The sequence below is a fragment of the Pezoporus flaviventris genome, unplaced genomic scaffold (genome assembly GCF_033815535.1).
Source record: "Pezoporus flaviventris isolate CSIRO_AGI_PZ_B2104156 unplaced genomic scaffold, CSIRO_AGI_Pfla_v1 ptg000013l, whole genome shotgun sequence".
Taxonomy (NCBI): domain Eukaryota; kingdom Metazoa; phylum Chordata; class Aves; order Psittaciformes; family Psittacidae; genus Pezoporus; species Pezoporus flaviventris.
In genome coordinates this window covers 25,735,697-25,757,048 of record NW_026892561.1, presented here as the reverse complement: position 1 = coordinate 25,757,048, position 21,352 = coordinate 25,735,697, and the positions used below count along the sequence as shown (strand labels likewise).

Here is a 21,352-nt window from a genome sequence, read left to right as displayed (position 1 = left end):
GTTCACATTTCTATATGTAGATTCATTTTTAGATAAAACAAGTCACTAAACTTACTTGCAGTGAAACCCATTACAACTATCTGGATTACTGCTGCCTAAATGTGATCTGCAGATTCTGGTCTATCTATCATCATATGATATCTCACAAACAGTTCCTTAAAACTCTCTCATGCATAAACATAAGCAACAAAATGAGAAAAGAACAAAATGGAGAAAAATGAAAACAAACCTAAATTCAAAGTTAGGCTTAATTTTTATTTGGCAGTAAATAAAAAAATCACTATGGCAATATTCTACATGATGATCACTCATTTTTTTGTCAGATCGCCATTGGATTACAATGAAAACTGAAAAGTATTACAGTATGCTTTTAACATGTAGACCATCCAGAGACATTAGTTTTACAATTTTTGTCTGCATTGCAGGCAAGACTACACAGTTACAGCATCAGATTAGAGAATTGCCTACGACATATATTGATTAAAAAATGAGATTTCATGTTAAGTATAAGGATCCATTTGCACAGATGTAACTACAAGTTTGGGATCACTGTAGCATCTGTGGGCATTCCTTTCTGCAGTATCAATTATACTATTGTCTTAAATTAGTATATCAAAAGTTCATATGACAAGCAGAACTTAACTAAAAATGTGAAAATATTTTGCAACAATTAAAACACTTTTTCTTTCCCTTTTCCTCTTAGGTGCTTTTCAAAAGAAGTTACATTTATAGCAAATGATCAGAATACTGTGTCTGAGAAATATTTTCTTTGCATATCCTACCAACAACCTACTAGTTTTCCCTGTTGCAACACTGCAGATACAAAATATACTAAGTAATATACTAAGTAATATACTAAAATATAAACAATATGGGAAAAGTAATAAGGATTTTGAAGTCAGTATTTTGGCACCTTAAGTACCCTTTAAGTATTAAAATAAGATTACCATTTTTCTATGCCACTTTATGTTTGAAGATAAAGTGATTTTTAGAAAGCAAATGTTCCAAGTGATTACTGCCGCAAATGCTAATATGTACTTGAAAAATGCTTTGTATCAGATATTTCAAGGTATATTTTTGAAATGAAAATTTTCACTACTCATTGAGGTAAATAGGAAAAAAGATGCACCGAAAACTTAAGAGAGATCCTGGGCTAAGGAACAATCCCAAATTCCCTATTCAGGCAAAAATGTAAGGCACAAACAGGAATTTTTCTAGAGAAATGGATTCATAAAAAAATTGTCACCTTTCAGATTTTCTTGAAATCAATGCTGTCACTTCTCAGGCAAAAAAAAAAGCAGCTGTGAATGAAAAAACAGGCAGAAGACCCCTGCTGTGTGTAACTTACAGTCCTAACTAACCTCTCCCATACCGTATGAGTTCCACATCTTCCAGTGTAATGCCTTTTCACAGACAAACATAAACACTGAACAACAATCACATAGGTCCACAAGTTATTTATACGATTACAGTACAGTGTATCCAAGTTTCAGTAAAGTCACCATAATATACTGTCAAACTATGCAGGAAGTGCTGAGGAAACCAATTCCCCAATCTACTACACAAAACAGTTTGCTCAAAATATGAAGAAATCTCCTCCTGAAAGAAAATCAGCAAAGTAGAAAAAATAAAATGCAGCTTCCTTGAACTTCATTTTGTTTCTGCCTCTTCATCCATGAATTCAACTAATGGAGCATGTCTGTTGGCCTGGGCACCTTCTTGGAAATTAACCTTTTTTACCACTCCTGCCTTTGGAGCCCTTATGGTATGCTGCATAGAAACAGATCAGTAGTGAACAAGCGGAGTACTTTGCACCTCACCCCCCAGCAAATGCTAATATTACTCTTTGGTGCAATTAAAGCAGAACACAATTACTTCATCTGACATGTATATTTATTTTAAATTGTTGTTGTTGTTTGGTTGGGTTGTTTGTTTTTTTTTAAAAAAGGTTATCCTAGTCCTTTTTCAAGTTTTATTTTCTCATCAATATTTATTTTGATATTGATACTGAAGATTAAAATACTATATGTTGTTATATTTTGAAGCATGAACAGCTGAATGTTATTTACTTCTGTAGCATTTTTTGTTATTATAATAAATGCCAAGCAGAGGTAATTCAGTTTTAATCCAAAATGTTAATGATATGGCAGATTTGTTCCCTTAAGTGGTATCTACAGATTACTAAAGATATTTTTGTTTGCTGGCCAGGAAGGCTCTTAACTGAACAGATATTTGGCTAAATCCAGATGAAATACAAATACAACTACTAGTGACAGTAATGAAATAGTATGTTTACATACAATAACAAATAGACCAATTTGGGGATTGGTATCAGGTTAGTTTTCCACTGAAGTTTTGTTTCTTGGTAGTTCTCTACATAGGGTTAGTCTAATATCAAATATAAAATAATAGATATTAAGTCTAATATCAAATATTAAATATTAGATATTAAATCCTCACATCTAAGCAAGTATTAATTTAAGTAACTGTTTATTCAATTTAACATCTTTTATTTCAATACCATTAAAAAAAAAAAGGCAACTCAGATAATGTCTGTCTAAGGTATCATCTGGAGAGGCACAAAAATTTAGCATCCAATTGCAAATAATTTCAGGTGTAATTTTTTTTTAGTGCACAGTTACATTTCATGCCATTTTAGTGTCATTTATAAAAGGACATGGTAAGGGAAAGGCAATTTTTCTCAACAACATTAATTCTGCTATCACAAACTGAAATTTAAAATAAACTAATAGCTTAACCAAACCAGTACAGGGTGCAAAAACTACAGTTCAAACAATCTGAGCCAGAGTCAAGCAATGTGACAATATACAGTGGCCAAAATGCTAGTCCACTGAATGTCACATGGACAATTAGAAAGGATCTTTAGTCTACTCTTGATAAAACTTTATGTAAACAACAATAAAAATATTATTAAAAAAAAATTCCTATGCATATTTACAAGGTCACTTTTAGATAAATTTCTGTATAAAGTAGCTGCAGACATTACATTTGCTTATATCACACAAACAGTGAGCAAGAGATACACCCAGACAATTTTCTGCAAGGGAAGTGAAAGGAGGGAAGGGGAGAGAAGGACTGAGAAAGCTAACCAAATGAACATCAAAACATCTGCAGAGTACCATGGATTATATAATCATCATTTGTTAATAACAGCAAATATAATCCTCTAAAATCTAGTCAGACAATGCTTGCTTTACAGCACATGAAGTGATACCGACATCTGCGAGCTACTGCACCATACTTCAATAACGCTACCAAAAATGACTAAATTATGACCAGAATTTTATTTTCTCAGTAATTAGAACCTTTTACATCTCACCTACCTCCATTTTCATAGCTATCATAACCATCAGAGGGTCTCCAGTCTGAACCTTATCCCCTGCTTTCACAAACACCTATAGTTCCAGAGAAAATTGAGAAGAAATCATGCATATCTGTACCATTAAACATCAGCAGCTGACTTTGCCTAGCACAGTCTACTGAGTGACCCTGGTTTTGCAAAACAGCCTCATATCTTTATTACTGTTATGTTGGGTATCGAAGTTCTCTAGATAATACTCAAGGGAAGTCAGAAGCTATAGATATAGGTTCAGTAACAGCCAACAGGATGACCAGGAAGCAATTTATGTATCAAAGAAAAAACACTAAATAAGACAATGCACATTCCACCCTTTTTGGGTTTATGAGCATCTATTTTGAGGGAGAAAGTGCAGAACCTTTTCCTGGAGTCCCTAAAGTCTTGAAAAGAAAATCCATACAGAAGATTGCAGGATCCACCTAGTTTTTCTGCAGTAACTGATTTATACGTAAGAGACCCATGTTCAGTGTACTCCACCCTCTGAAAGGGTTCATGTCTTTTTGTTGTTTATGCCTTTTTATCACTAGCAGAATTCTTTTAACTGCTAAACTCTCCTGGAAATGTTTTTTTTTTCTGTTGAAACTTTGTCAATGTACAGAGAAATACACAAGACTTCCTATGCTAAAGAAACAAAAACATAAACAGAAGCAGCAAAACACATAGATTAGCAAAAAAGGCATTTCTAGTTCTCTTTTTTGCAAGTACATCTAGCAGCTCACTCTTTTGGTTAGATATAATGGATCACACTGCAACACTGTAACTGAACAAAACCTGTAACATTTCAGGGAACTTTGCCTTAAAAAGAAATTGAGATGAAGAAGAAATAATTTAAGCAGTAGGGTAAGTTAAATATTCAGATTTTCCAGAGCTCTAGGAAAAAAAACAACTAGAAGACTGAAAAACTCTTGGGTGGCTACTGAAAACTCAGAGTAAACAGGGCATTTTCCAATTGGAAGAAGTTACATAGCACTGACATTTCTGATCCCGATTCTTTCTTTCCTGGCAGTACAGAAGCAAACACCATTTCTGGAAGAGCAAACTTGTACATATATTGGAGAATTCATGTCCTACCCATATTATTAAAATTACCTTTTCAACTGTGCCTGTCATGGGTGCTACAGCACCACTTTGCATTCCCACTGAAGTCACGGCAGATAAGTACTTGGGTACAGGAAGGCCAATCTGAACACTACCTTCCTACAGAAATAAAATCAATGACATATGAGTTAACAACATAAAATAATACTACTAGTGCAATATGCTAACATACAGTGAAAGAACAGATCCAGCTTCAGGGAAATGAGTCAACTGTTCAGGGTGGAAGAGGTGTGGGGTCAGAGCAGCAAAAGCACTGTTGGTATGCTTACTACTTCACCAGTATCCAAGTCCTCAAAAGCCATGGTGGCAGCTGCCAAGGATCGGTAAGGAAGGAACTACCCCTGGGAAAAAGAGGTTCCACGTGGAGCTATGTACCAAAGCCACACCTTCCCTATTCATGCAGCAACAGCACAGAAGGTTTTAGAAAATGTGCAAAGGCAGGTTGATGCAAGAAAGACAGACATTGGCATCTTCATTGCCATGCATTATCAATGAGTGTTTCACAATTTACAATGAAGTGGATTCAGTGCCGAGTTTACTGAGAAATTCTCACCATTATTTAGAATTCCCCAGTTCCTCTCAGACTTGCTACCCAGAGTTTCCCAATGACTCATTCTCCCACACATCCTACCCATACCCTAAAACTCCTGTGATTTCTTCTAGATGCCCCCATCCTAGACTCCACTCTGATACTATGGGAAAACTGAGCTTTGCCATTCCAGCATGAATTATTTTGTTCTCATCAGTGGAGTAGCGAAGTTCTCAATGCAGTCTGCTGGAAGTCTCAGAGCTAGAGGTTAATTACTGAAATGAATACATAATAATTTACATATTTAAATTACATTTGTATTGAGATACATTAAGGGCCTGTCAGCTTTTTAACTAAAAATAAAAAATTACAAGCCTGATAATGCAAATTGGGGCACCTCTTCTTTCAAATGTCATTATTCATGCAATACAAATAAGGCTATGGTAACTCATAATTCAAATTTTTTAATATTAGCTGAAGTTACCCTTCCTCAGACCAATATACTTTTTTTATTATCATTTTAGAAATGTAACCAAAGTATCAGTTACAAGCACATCCAAATAATTATCCATTTAAAGTAACTGCTACTGTTCATAAATCTAACAAACTTAGAAACTTAAACATTTTGATATTGTGCTTTCCCCTCCCAGACCATTACTTGTAATTCTCATGCAACTAATTACATTTTATCTTTCTAAATTTCATTGATTTTTTTACTCACTGACCATAAGCAGCTAACTTCTAACTATAGCTATAAGCACAATACGTATCAAAACATTATGGGCCAACATAAGAACTTGAAGTTATGATTCTCTTTCACATTCTCTTGCAGTTTATATTGTTCATTTACATGGATAAAGCTCTGAAATTTTATACTTGAATAATAAAGAAAGGAACTTTACCGGAAAGAAGAGATAAATTGTGTTGTCCAAAATGACCAATTTGGACTTACACACTGTTCCATTTACTGAAGACCTCAAGTAAACCGAATCATCTTCATTGAAGATCTCTCCAGAAATCAAGAAAGTTTCATCTTGAATCTGGAAGTAAAATACTTTTATAAGGACAAAAGCTAACCCTTCATGAACAATAAACCAAAAGCTAGTATTTGTAGTATACACTCGTAACATGCGATTCTTCATAGATTTTAAAGATTTGATTTTTTTCCAAATTCCGGAATTATCTTACATATCCTTTATTTTTCTGTTAACAGTCTGTATTCCATAACCAATGCAATCAGCTCTGAAGATCAACTAACATGCTCTCCCATGACATTTTTTTATCATAAACTATGCAATAGTTCAAATATGAATAGCATTCAAAACACAAAGGTATACTACCTCTCAGGAAAAACAACAGCAAAAATCAAAGTGTTTTGTTTAGCAATATTTTTAATTTGTTCTAGCATATTGACTTCTACCAAGTTGAAAAATCCATACTATTCAGATGACATAATAAGATTACACAATGCTTTCCAAAAGATGAGCAACTTCCTCAGTCTTGGAAGCTTATGATACAGAAACTACAACATATTCAGTAAGCCTACAAAAGGAGTAGTGGAGAGCAGTAATGGAAACAGTGTCAATTAGAAACCAAAACTGCAAAAGAAATACCAAATGGAAAGGCTATTTATTTGTAGGAAACCTTTTCATCTACATCAATGGAAATTGCACCTCTGCAACAACTTCAGAATACAAAGACAGTAAGAATATGAACTTAAGTGCATTACATTTAACTGATATTTTTATTTCTAACATCACTGAGCAAAGAATCAAGAGACTTGCTGATCTTTCAGGATGTTACAAGTTGAGATAAAATTCAGTCTTCATTTATATAGTCCCACACTATTTTTCCACTGAACGGAGACTTTAACATGCATCAAAAGGATACTGTTCATCTGATATTGATCCCTGAGGAAAAAAAAATAAATTTCTTGATCAGCATCCTGAGCAGGGGTGCAAATCGGGGCAACACCCTGGTCAGCACTGTGAGGGCTTGTCAGTTCCATAGCCCAGCAACCTGCTCTAGTTGCTTGGTCTCCAGGAAGGTTTTATAGCCCTCCAAAGGCACTGTCCTCCTCATTATCAGCTCCCAATTCTGTTTCTCCATCCCTTGTCTCCAGCTTTTCTCCATTTCCATCTCAACACCCATTCTCCTTTCTTCCCTGCAGGTCTACATTCTCAGCTGTTGCCCTTGCCCTTCCCCTCCCCGAAAGGCCTCGCTTCATTTCACTTCCAGCCTCTTTTTACTTTTCACTGACATTACTTATGTAATGTGTAAAAGCTCTCCTGCATTATGTATGTAATCTATAACACTCAAAATCATGTGGGTATTACTTGATGGATGTGGGTTATCTCATATCAGTAGAAATAAGCGTTGGAGTTACCTGACATGGGGTTATACACATGAAAGCACAATAGTTTTCTCACTATTTTTCTCATATGCTTTTCTCTATATAGTCTAAGCAGTTCATAAATACTGCCTTATTCTCTTAATTCCCCTTTTCTGAATATTGGAAACAAGAAGCTGATCTACAGAGAGACTACATTCTTAAGCATACACTCATTCTGGGTGCCAAATATAAGAGAAAACCCATTTACCTCCAGGTGATGCAAGAAGGATATTCCACACTCAGCAAAAACACAGCCCCCATAAGCCACACAACTGGAGACTATCATACATGCACATACACAAGTATCTATGTTTAAAGCATCTTAAGTGGTATCCTATAGGATCTCTAATAACATAGAGAAAGAAGCCAATTCTATGTGGCATCATTCAATCATATAACCAGATTTACTAGTCTCATTCCTAATCTTGTTTGGTAATTACTTTCCAATTTCCAACTTCAAAAAAAAAAAAAAGTTATCTTACAGGTAATGCTCTAGAAAGCTTTTATTTATCCCTCAGGAGATCCATTTCATGCACAGAATAAAGCAGTAGTCCCATGGAAAAAAAAAAAAAAAACCCAACCTTTTTAAATGCAGATTTAAACATCTCAATGTTTTAGAAAGACAAATTTAAGGAAGAGGAAAACAAAGCCTGATCTTTAAACACTGGAAAACCAAATGCTTTTCTTAGCCTTATTTTCAGAAGTATTTTAGTACCTCTTCCATGCCAATCCTGCATCTAGCAAAGATAATTTCAGGCCAAAATAATACAACTGCAACACCAGCTGCAAGCAAACCAAGAACAGAGTCCTGTATCAGTAATTACCAAGGAACTTCGGTAATGGTTAATACCAAGAGAATTTTACAAGAAACTTTCTTCTTTTACCTAAGGAAATATCTGGGAAACAAAAAAAAAAAATATGGCCTTGTACCTGCATGTTGTATGACCCTTCTTGATTGTAAGTTACAGCTACTTCCACAGCTGTTCAATTAAAAGAAAAAAAAAAAGGTGCATGTGAGTAGATTTAATTATAGGATCTAGAGAATAACAACATATACACAATATTTAGTGCATCTTTCTTGATAAAAAGAGAGACCTACCAATACTAAGAACAAGTATTTTCAGATTAGCTTTGTACACACTGAATTCTAGACAATTTGTTTTTCAAAGATGAACACCTGAAGTCATGCTCTGAAATCTGTATTAAGTTACCTGGACAGAAAGCAGGTTTTGATGGGAGAAAATGCTGAGCACTTTCATACCAAAATGAAGTAAAAAAAAAAAAGTCAACCTCATCCTTATTCCTTTAAGTGATAAACATTAGTTGTGTTGTTTTAATTTGGTTTGCATTTCCTCAAGAAATTTCCTCAAGTAGATTAAGCATTAAGTTCTGTGAATTCCCAGCTGAAACTGCTTAAAACTCATACTGCTTCTATTTGCTGTTGGTTAGCCTGAATTCTCAAGCACCAGTTGAAATAATTCTATCCATCAAGTACCTCCTCTCCCTCCACACATTTTATTAACTTACTGTTTTCCCCATCCAGCAGAGACAGCTTTCTAGTATGACATATATTTAGTCTCCTACCAGTGCTGGATGCAAACGGTGAGAATTTATCTAAAACACAAAATACATACATATTTTACTTCAATTGTACTTTAGCAATTTACACCACAAAAAAAAAAATCACTGTCCTACTATTTCTACCATCTTACTTACATATTTATATTGCACATTAAAGATTGAGGAACCACTGTAATAGTAACAGTCCCTCACTAAAGCTTCAACAGTGAATAAACTGATGCTGTGTAACCTACAGAAAACATGACACTAACAGCACTTACTAAGAAAGACATTGACTGTTCTCCATGAAGAGATCCTTGAACAGGAAAGCAACATGGGAATTCAACTGCAACACAGCTGGTTCAGATTAACCTTTAGGTGAAGGTTCCAACTGTAAGAGCAGTCAAACATGGCAGCAAATTGCCTGGGAAGATGGAGGTGTTTTTGAGGATGGATCAGATATACAGCTATCAGATATTGCTCGATTCGTTCATCATCTCTTAAAGCAACAGTGCATGTGAATCTTTCCAATCCCATTCTCCCATGTTTCCAGGATAGTTAAAGTGGAGAAGAAAATTAACAAGGGTGTTGGCAGCATGTCTTAGATTTCTATGAAGTCTTTTTTAACAGCAATCACATGCCCAACTGGTATAGCCATTAACAGTGTCAGAACTCAAGAATGTCCAGCTCATTCAATTAAACCCTATTGCCTCTCCCAGTTCTAGCAAGGTCAATTTTATCTCTGAAGACCTTGGGCCAACTGTAAGAATAACAGTGACAGATACTCACTGTTTATGCTTGTAAAGAACAAAGAGTACACAGTGACACTAATTATGCATACCAAGGTCTTTCAGATAGCGCCTATCTGAAGTGCTGTCAGAAGGAGTCTGTACAGTACAGTGCTGATATATTCAATACCTGTCCCTTAACAAGAGTTATAGTTTGCTGTCTGGGTAAATATCTGACAGACGCCAGAATGCAGAATTTTGAGCAGCACAAAGTAAGGAGCACACAAATTAAATATTGCACATGAGCTCACAGCATTGTCTCATCCAGTCACAGGTAAAATAAAACAAAAGAATGATCCTTACCATCTGACTGATCTCTAAAAGCTTCAGTTAGCATTTTCTCTTTCAGTATGAGTCCTAGAGCTGCCTGACACATAACTTCATGTGGGGTTGCCTTTTTGGTTGGAAATAGTTCATGATGGTGTTGAGGAATGAAATTAGTGTGCACATTTCCAGCCTCAAACTGTGGGTGTCCTGACAGACTCAGTAAAAAGTCAATATTAGTGCTTAATCCTACAATCTGTAAAGAAAAAGAAACATATTGCCAAATTGAACTGAAGCTATGAATGAGTATATAGATTTCTAGTTAACTTACGAGTAGATAAAAGATTGATCTTTCTTCAGATAGCACTAGCAAAATACAAAGTCTGTCAATAAAATGTAATGAATTCAACTGGTCTGTTTTATTACCAATGAAAACATTGCTTTTAAAAAGAAAAACGAAAATTAAAAAAAAACACAACAAAAAACCCAATATGAATACTTTTTCAAAAGCACTATTTTTAAAATGCTACCTTCGTCCACTGTGAAGTCAAAGAAAGTTTTCTAGCAATGATAATGGGAGGTTATTCAGAGAAGGAACACCCCCCCGCAAAAAAAAAAAAAAAAAAAAAAACACAACACAAAAACTACAGAAAACCCACCCAAATCCCACCCAACTGCTTCAGAAAATCATGCTCTGAGTATTTAAAATAAGATCATTAGTATGAAAAGTGCTTCTTACTAAAAATAAGTTAAAATAGTTTCAAATATTCCTTATTTGATCTTTAAAGAGTAAGAAATGGGAACAGTGACTTTTACTAGATACTACTCATTTCCTGTACTGCAAAATTACCATCCAACCAACATGAAATTAGAAATATTTTAGAGAAATCAGTGAAACTTGTAGGTGTATTGTGCTGTAACATTTATTGACAGAACTACTAAGAAAATTCAGGGGAGGGGAAACCCACAAAAGACCCAATAGATTCCCCCCCCATCTCTTCATTTGCAGTAATGTTTTAGCTAAAACAATAGTGTGCCAAACATTTTCAGTACCTCAACCATGTTTGTTTTTCATTTAAAAGTATGAATTAATTCTGCACAAATAATATTCAGTCTCACCTCAAGTCAAACCTCCCGAATTCCTCTTTTGAAAAGAGATACACACCTGTAGTTTTTATAGGGGAAAAAGGGACCACTTCTTAAAAAGAACTAACAGCATTAAAAATTCTCCGTATTTCTTTACCACATGTGTCATTTAAATCTTACGGGTTTTTATAACTTAGAAGTTACAAGCAAACATCATCTGATACACATTCTACCTACAAGTTCCTTTAGGTTTCAGAAAGGTCACACCACAATTGAAAGTGTTATTATTCAGCCTTACTCTTCTATAAAGTCCCAGCTGCATCACCCAGCTGAAGATACTGCAAACTTAAGAGAAATCTATGCTTAAAACCAGACTTCACAGTTATCTTTACTCCCTCCACCAACTGCAAATTAGATAAAAATACAGCTTCTCCAAGGAAATACTAAATCTTAACTGCTAGTGGCAAAGCAGGCTCCCTCTTAGCAACCACTTTTGGTTTACTGTAGTATTTTATCCATATTTTGTTTGCCTGATATCTTCACAAATTTGGCTCAATATCTGAAATCATACTGGGTTCCTTCTACTTACATTATATTGATGCAAACTGTATCGCAACTTTCTCAGTGCTGCTTGACGATCCTCAGCCCAAACAACTAGCTTTGCAATCATTGGATCATAATGAACAGAAACTTCATCACCTAAAATATATTTAAAGTATGCTGTAAGACTAACCCAAGTATTTCTGAAAGTTGGTAATGCATAGTACTGCACACCATATGGCATTAAACTCTGACACAATTGATGGCCACATTTCTGTGTCCTTAAAGAATATTAATCTTTAATGATGTGACCTGGCATTTCAGTTCCAAGGACAACTTCAGTACAGACTTTTCAAGAGGTAACATTACTCAAATTCAGTTTTCACTGTTGCAGTCAGAATGCAGGATTGATAAATTGTGATGAGTATACAATCAGCGTGATCCAATGGACAATAATTTGGATACAGATAAGTAAGTAAAGAGGTAAATAAAATATTCAGTGACTGACCAAAAGTAAATGGTCAATGATAAGGAAGAATAATTCTGTAGAGATTTGTCTTTATAACAACACCCTGACAGACAAACTTATTTAGGCCAAAGAGGGAAATGCTGACAAAGCAAAGCTTTTGATGTAAAGCACTTCTGCCTTGGTTTTACCTTGTCTGACTCCAGTTTCTATCCTGGTGAAACTATCTGGTGGTGGGGTGGATAAGTGCAGCAATGGCCCAGCCCCTGGCATAAAGTTATTCTTAGGGTCTTCAGCATATATTCTAGCTTCAAACGCATGGCCCCGGAGCAGAATCTCTTCCTGCATTAGGGGAATCTTCTCTCCTGCTGCTACCTGAAAACAATATATTTTTTCTTTAATGTGGGATCAATATTCTGGAGTGCCAGTGTACTAAATAGTAAGTATCTTTCTTCTAAATATGAATGCGTAGAAAACACATTCAAAATGCACAAGGAGAAAAAAGTGGTACATCATAAAAAGGTAGTTCTGAAGTTACTTCTTGCTTTTGCCTGGGGGTCACCAATCAAAGGATTTTGAATTATTATTGTGTAATTTGACCTCCTAGTATTTCACAGATCCAAAACACGACAGAAAAATAGTGGAATTTTTTTTCCTACTAGTTATGTCAAAAGATAATTAAATGTTTAAGTTAAAGCCTGGTCAACTAAGACAATATTTTATTAGAGAAAAATTGCTCCAAGAGCAGATGATAAAATGGATTACTGGCAGCCAGCACTACTAGCATACACTGTTGATTCTTCTGTATACTGTCAGACCTGCACATTTCAGGGAATGTTTCTTTAAAGGGATTACTAACAATTTAAGACCCTTTAATGGGGCAGGAAGCATCATTTTATTACTCAAAGGAATTCACATTACAAATATAAGAATACCAACAAACACCAGCAAACACCAGTTTGAAAAAACAGGGTTTTTAGGGACAAAATAATAACAAGAAGTCTGCTGCAATTAAGCACAGAGGAGACTTTACCAGGAAGCTACACAGTTTTCATCCACATGGGAAAATACAATTTTCTATTGAAAAAACAGCAACAATTCATCTTTTAAGTGTCAGGGGTTTTCCATACCTTGCCTTCTGCCACCAAACTATGGATTTCAGCATAGACAGCAGAATATAACTTAGTCTTCAAAGAAAAAGTAATACTATACAGATTCACAAAAATAATCTCTCCAAGCACTGGTAGACATTTTTCGTCTATTGACTCATTAAGCCACATGCCAACAGCACCGTATCTTTCCACCTTATCTCTTTCCTCAAGTATTGTTTGATCCCTGTTCCAACTCAGCACTCAAAGCTCAGTTTCCATTTCCACATCAGGAATCCAGAAGTTCCTCTTTTTTGCAAAAGCATTTGCCATTTTAGTTTTCTGTCTGGTTACAGAGACCTCCCTGCCACCTACTTAAGCTCAATGGGTGCTGCTGTCCTCACTTTTTGATTTATCTAACAAAAATTGTTTTTCATTTCCAGTTCCCTAAGGTCCAAAATTTCCTGTTATCATTTGAATGCATGAGTAATCCCTCTACAAATTGGGTGTGTGAGGAAATAGCCTGCTTCCAGTCCACACAACTATACATTTATTCTAGAATGTGACTATACTGGTATAACATCAGACACATGTTTTTCTTAAGATTTTTTTTTTCTCCTACAGCCTGATCCAAGAATTTTTGGGCCAGAGATACACTTCAACTAGAGTTTCCAAAAAAAATCAGCATGGCAAGGGAAAGATCAGGACCCTAGTTCCTCCTACTTTCTGCATTCTCTATAATCTCTTTAAATATAATTTTTTTAAATGCTTTTTATTTACACAACTGGAAGAATTTGCTGGAATTCTGAGCATCTATACAATGCTCTACAAATACAGTAATACAAGATGCTCCTTTAGAGCAAAGGAAACTCTACCCTATTAGCTGAATAAGAGATGTGGATCTGAAAACTTATCTGGTCTCTCACAGGCAATATCAAGGAGCACTATTCACCAGATAAGAGGAATCTACATAGAAAATCAAGGAGCACTATTCACCAGATAAGAGGAATCTACATAGAAAATCAATTAACACTCACCCTAAGCTGCCATTCAACCAAGTCTGTTCCAGTGATCATCTCTGTAACTGGGTGCTCTACTTGCAGTCTGGTATTCATCTCCATGAAGTAAAAATTATGTTGGGAGTCCATAATAAATTCCACTGTTCCTGAAGTAATAAAAGGGTACTTTAAACCAAGACTTCTTCAGAATGGATACTTAACACACCTAATTTATGTCAGGACAAGACTATTATTTCAAAATCAGATACCGTGAGTTTCATTAAATTCTATATAAGTTATCTTAAAGGGTAACACAATTGAAATTTGAAAACAGAAGTGTTGTTTCCTTGCACATTTACACATCCTGTGCTTAACCAGTTCAAACTTGAAGAGGGGAAGTTCAGATTAGACACAAGGAAGAAGTTCTTTATTCTGAGGGTGGTGAGGCACTGGAACAGGTTGCCCAAAGCAGTGATAAATGCTCCATCCCTGGCAGTGTTCAAGGCCAGGTTGGATGGAGCCTTGGATGACATGGTCTAGGGTAAGGTGCCCCTGCCCATGACAGCAGGGCTGGAACTAGATGATCTTACGGTCCCTTCCAATCCTAACTATTCTATGATTCTCTTCTACAATAAAAGATGCATTTCATTACGAGCTGTAAAAAGTGCATCAAAACTCTTTAACTTACTGTGTTTATGTGTAAGACATGCAATTATAAATAAAATAAAATTCCAAGGAAATAAGTGAGAAAAATTCACAAATAATTTTAGCAGGTTATTTTTTATTTGGGAAATAGTGTGAACTTCACAGACAGTGAGCCATTTTTCTCTTAAAGGCTTTACTGTTTGAATATAAAGTATTTTTCTTTGTTGTTGGAGAGTGAGCATTATGAATGTTAGTAAGTTTGATCAGAGCAAGGGAAAAATAATTTCTCTTTCATCAGACAATTAGCTGATTGAATTATCTGCTCTGAAATTTTTTCCTTCTATTCTTCAGCTGTTGTTAGTCTTAAGCTCAGACCAGGTGTGCAAATTTAAAGTTGTAACTGCATCAAATTTAACCATGTGATTACCTCCTTAAACTTAAAATAAATAAATAAATAAATAAAATTGTTGGATGTGTATCATACTCCAAAACAAACAGATGCTATTTGCCTTGAGTCTCATAGTCTTACCAAGTTAAAAGCATACCTCTGGAGCAGCCATACCTTTACAGACTTACCTGCTCCCACATAATTAACTGCTTTAGCTGCTTTGACAGCAGCTTCTCCAAGTCTCTTTCGAACTTCAGCATTAATTCCTGGCTGTAAACAATAATAATACAAAACGTTACAAATTATTGTGAATCTTGGTGATACTAAACCTACTATGCATGAACATTTTGCAATATTTAGTAACTGTAGTGAAATCCTTATCAATGAAATCTACATATTTTTTCCCCCAAGAATCATTTTCCTAAAGTAATTTTTTAATTTAGAACATTTTCTGCAGCAAAATTAAAACAGGTACTGAGATTTAGAAATAAATGACTACCTGCTAAATAAATTTTACGAGGGTTTGCAATTATTTAAAAAATATGTAGGTACTGTAAGAACTTTCTGCTCACCCCTGGTGCCTCTTCAATGATCTTCTGATGTCTCCTTTGCACACTGCAGTCTCTTTCAAACAAGTACACTGCGTTGCCATGCTGGTCACCAAATACTTGGACTTCAACATGCCTGTTCCATAATAATAAATGTTTCAGTGAATTTCAGTAAAGCCCCAATCCTGCAACTGACTTCACCCCAACAGACTCTGAACTTGTATATAGTCCTGTATACTTCACTAGGACTGTATAGGTTTAAGTGTCTGTCCTCAGATGACCAAAAAATATAGAAATGTGGCTGCTATTATGCAGGATTTCAATTGGTTTAGACTTCCTCAGTGTCCTAAATGAAACAGAATTCTAAATGCCAGCTACTGTTGCGAAACACCATAGGATAAACAAGCATCCTGGGATCCTGTTTTGGCTGGGATGGAGTTCATTTTCTTCCTACTAGCTGGTATAGTGCTGTGTTTTGTCTGTACTATAAGAATAATCTCCATAACACACTGATGTTTTAGTTATTGCTAAGCAGTGCTCACCCTAAGTCAAGGACTTTTCAATCTTTTGCCAAAGGGATATTCCACTCCATGGATCATCATGCTCTGTATAAAAACTGGGGGGAGTTGGCTGGGAGCCACTAATCACTGCTCAGGGACAGACTGGACATTGGTGGTGAGCTACTTTATTGTATATCACTTGTGTTTCTTGATTTTATTCCTCTCTCACTCTCTCTGTCATTACCATTGTTATTTTCATAATCTAAAATGTATTATTATATATTAAATTATATAAATTGCATAATATACAGTAACATATAACATATATTACATAATCTATAGTATATAATTATTATCTAGTATTAAATATATCATTATATTTTACTTTGTTTCATTTCAATTATTAAACTGTTCTTAGCTCAACCCATGAGTTTTACCTTTTCCTGATTCTCCTCCCCATCCCACAGTGGGGGAACAAGCAGCTGTGTGGTACTTCTTTGCTGTTTTGTTTTGATTTTTTTTTAACATGAGAAGAAATATCACAGTGTTTATACTAAAACCTCTATTTCTCACCTTGGATTATCTACAAATTTCTCAATCAGCATTGCATCATCATTGAAAGACTTCTTTGCTTCTCTCCTAGCTGATTCTAGTTGGTCCAGAAACTCCTTTTCTGAGTGAGCAATTCTCATGCCCTAAAATACAGAAAAAAGCATACCTAAATGTCTAATAATCTGGTACACAATAAAAATCCTTGTTGTACATAAAGAGCAAGAAATTTCAGAGTAAAATCAGCTTTAGACAGGGAATTCGCTATACATGGTGCCTTGACGCCAAATTCTTAACTGGTATTTCTAATCACTTCTTAGGCAACATTTAAAACTGTTAGTAAAAAAAAAAAAAAAAGTCACAGAAACCATCAAAGTAACAATTTAAAGTCATCTAATTTTACATAAATCCATCAAATAACTTTTCTGTTTATGTGAATTACCAGAGATCCCTTGAAATAAACAAAACTCTTCCAATTCATACCAGCTTCTTACCTTGTGCCTCACCACACAACAAAAGGAAGTGAGATTTCATAGTGCTAGACTGGGCATTAATAACAAATTTTAAGGAAAAGCAGTTTTCTATTTTCTTTGGGTTTAGATTTATTTTAGAATATTCTGTTACAGACACTGAGACATGATAACTTTACACCATGTGATGAACAGATTAGTTTCTTTACCTTTCCTCCACCTCCACGAACAGCTTTAATCATTACTGGATATCCTATTCTTTTGGCATGTTCCTTTAGACACTCCTCTGACTGATCTTCTCCATGATACCCTTCAACAACAGGAACGCCAGCTGCAGACATTATAGCTTTGGAAGTGCTTTGACAGAACAGTTTCATGTTTAGAATGATAATATTCTTTTTTTTCCTTGCTTTAAGCTCCAAACCCATCTATGTTTTCAGTGTTAATTCTCCTCACATAAGTAGTTCCACTGACCTCAACAGGACTACTTACACAAGCGGGTTACATACAATTGGATTGTAATTAATAAAACGCTTTAAATGTTTGTTTGGTTGCTTTTTTTTCCTGCAAGCCCTCTACACAAAAGCATGGTCAACTTCAGGCTTATGCTTTTTTCTTATCTTTGGAGCCACATCATATAGGCCAAACCTAGCACTTTCAAATTACAACAATGCATCCTGCCAAAGCTATATTTAAAGTTGTACAAATGCAAAACTCTTTTTATGATACAGGCTGGATTCATACCAGACATAAAACACCTCAGCATAACAGCTCTGGCTTCCAATATGCATGCAAAGTTAGTTAAGTTACAGAGTTAATTTACTCTCACATTAGGAAGTGACAAAAAAATTAATTATCTAAAATTAGTATTACATAGTTCATGTGTTAGTAATCACCTTATTTCCATATTCTTGAGTTATACTTCATACCCTGGAAACATTTCTTTGATTTAAGCAACTAAGAATAAGATCCTCTGTGATGAATAAAACTTATCATCCCATTTTAAATAAACAACACTAACCCCTCATGATATAGGTGTTTCCCTTCCACTGTTCTTTTGACCCGTATACAAATATCTGATCTGACTGCTGAACCCTTATCTATGTAACACTGCAATGCCCCAATTCTGGAAAACTAGCATTAGTTACATACTTAATTACCAAAATTTTACTTGCTGAACAATCTTGACTGTTTCTAAGTCTATATGAATCTACAGATCTTACAGATTTATAGATCATCTATAAACTTAGAGCTCATTCCTTTGAAGAAAGCCACAAAAGACAACAAAAACCGACAGAATAAAACAATTATGGAGCAGCTGGTCATTCCTTAACAAAATAAGCTTTGGCAAACTGTAAACTGCATAGCCATGTAAAAAGCAGAAATAGATACCTCTTAATACCCATATCCTTGATGGCAGACGAAGGTGGACCTATGAAGATGATTCCTTCTTGCTTGCACAACTCTGCAAACTCTGTGCTTTCCGACAGAAAACCATAACCTGGATGAATAGCCTACAACAGAATAATGTTACCAGCCTATTTTTATATGTTTACCTTAGAAAACCCTGAAACTTCCACAGAGTTTCACTAAGAAAACACAAGACGGAAGCACCACAGGCAAAAATAAAGAACTAAAGAGCATGGTAGTAACAGAAGATTTAAGGTCATGATCTACTTGCCTGAGCTGCTGAGGCCTTAGCTACCTGCATTATTTTTTCTGAGGCCAAGTAACTCTGCTGTGAGGGTGCTGGACCAATGCAATATGCTTCATCTGCCTGTTACAGAAAAAATTTAATACAGGCTGTTTAATAATAAGTAAATTTAACTGAATTTCTGAGTCAATTACATTGTTTATCAGATTGCTAGCATGCAACAGTTTACATCACTGCCTCTCTTCATACTCAACTGGGGGAAACAGTTTCGACTTTTTTCCCAAAACCAGAGTCCATTCTCTTAACTTCCTGACTACTACAGCATTAGAAAGCCAAACCGTAATGCACTTCCTGTAAAGCTGTCAAGTGCTGAGACAGAGACTAGACAAAATATTCAATGATTCAAGAAAAACTTGGAAGCCACTCTACAGAGGTGAAAATCAACTGCATTAGCACATAAATCTACTTGCACATTGAACTTATCAATGAGAAATAGTGTTGTTAATGAACAGTAATCAAAAATGAATATACTTCACCATTGCTACATGCATGGAATTTCTGTCTGCTTCACTATAAACTGCTACAGACTTCACACCCATTTTCTTTGCTGTTCGCATCACTCTGCAAGCAATTTCTCCTCGGTTTGCGATAAGAATCTTCCTTATGTTGTGACCTCCTGTTTGAAAAGATAAAACCATCTTAAAATTCAGATTTCTTTTTAAACATTTACAGCATTTATGCATTTCTTCCAATAATGAAAAAAAACATGCTTCACCAAAAAGCATTTCCATGCTAGTCTTCAAATTTTATCCTTAGTGTCCTTATGCAGAAGTATGCTTAATTAAACTTTTTTCCTTTTTTTTCTTTCTAGAACTAAGAAATATATTCTAAAACTAAAATCCTGAAACATAAAAGTTGATGCTTATATTTTTATTGCGTACTTTTTGGACCAACTAGGGAACAATTAACACCTGTCCTCACTGGCTCCTCACTCCCCCAGAAGTAATTCACATTTCTTTGATGAGCACAGTCACAGTCATAAACCAATAACAAGGCAGGAAGGCTTTGGGGGTTGGCTTGTTTGTTGGTTTTCTTTAGGTTTTTTTTTTTACTGACTCACTAGCTTTTATGAAGTCTCATGACAGTTACAATGGTACAGAAATATGCACAGGCATAACTAAATAGCTTAAAACTAACTAATATAATCAAAACATACCTCTGAATTCTGAAACATATCTTTTTAGACAACTTGACAACAGGGTCAGTTTAAATCACCTTGCTATATACTTCTTACTTGCCTTCATATATTATTTAAGTACCATTTTACTTAAAAACCCAATTCTCTCACACTTTACAACATTTGTATCAGAAAAGGACTCGGAGGAAAACACCACAAAAATAAATACTTTTCATTGAGTATACCTAAATATGGCAGACAAACTTAGTCAAAATGTTGTTTACACATTAAAGAATATTTCTGTTAGGTCAGCTACAGACTCCTGTTTTCAAAAGCTATACAAATATTTAATATTTATTTTTAAAGTGTACGGTTTTTCAGCAACTAATGGCCTAAATCTAATTGTAAAACCACCCACATTACACAAGCAGTTAAACCTAGTGGCTAAAGAAGTTCAACTTCATACCTATCGTTGAGGCACATTTCACAAATCTTTGTACTTGGTTCCATCGCCTGTACAATTACAAACACACAGCAGTGTTAGAAAAGTGTATGAAGAACTGGCCACCACTCTACTTTCATTTTCAGGTAAGAGAAGAACAGAATTATGATACAACTATTTACACAGAACATACTCAAGTTCAAGGAAGGTTTGTGCAAACTTCACTAGATATCTCCTTAAGTGCTTGCATTTAGACACAAAACAAATTATTCCCTTGCTTTTCTACCAGCATTCAAAGTCTCTTTTAGTGGATAGTGGTATTTATTAGAGACAGCAACTTGAAGTATTCAGGCAAGAAGACATAAACAACCACAACTTAAAAAAGCTTAAATGGGAAATAGTTGTTTGTACAGAGAAAAGCTGTAGAGATAAATAATGTTAAAGATAACAAGAAATAAGAGCTATGAAGAGCTATTTATATTCTGAAATTGAAAATTAAACCTCAACCAATTAATACCAAAGAAATGAGATTGTGAAAGCTTATGTGTCTGCGAGAAACTGTAAATTCCTAGAACTGTTTTCATTTCACACATACATCAACTTTGGAATCTTGGATCCGGTCCAGCAATTCTTAAAACAGTATTAGACAAAAAGACAAGAGATGCCCTTGACACCACGTAACCAAAGGCTCAATTCCAATAACAAGAGAGGGAAGTTATGCATTTCCTATGCCTCTAATAAACCGCCGTCGGAGTCACCAATTCCTATTGCACCGGCTTCCAGCTGGCGGA

General features: G+C 35.1%; 1 protein-coding gene across 1 annotated transcript; it reads right to left on the bottom strand.

The window, feature by feature from the left end:
• Positions 1–234: 234 nt before the first annotated feature.
• Positions 235–19,618, bottom strand: MCCC1 (methylcrotonyl-CoA carboxylase subunit 1). Its single transcript, XM_061452429.1, has 17 exons — positions 19,479–19,618; positions 18,970–19,065; positions 18,681–18,802; positions 17,498–17,645; positions 16,843–16,964; positions 15,794–15,905; positions 15,410–15,491; positions 14,228–14,355; positions 12,294–12,477; positions 11,686–11,795; positions 10,050–10,266; positions 8,926–9,012; positions 8,329–8,378; positions 5,909–6,046; positions 4,469–4,576; positions 3,345–3,416; positions 235–1,770 (listed from the first exon to the last, which is right to left on the bottom strand). Exons 1-17 carry the CDS (start codon positions 19,557–19,559, stop codon positions 1,651–1,653), a joined length of 1,977 nt encoding a protein of 658 aa, XP_061308413.1. The 5' UTR covers positions 19,560–19,618; the 3' UTR covers positions 235–1,650.
• Between the last annotated feature and the right edge of the window lie 1,734 nt (positions 19,619–21,352).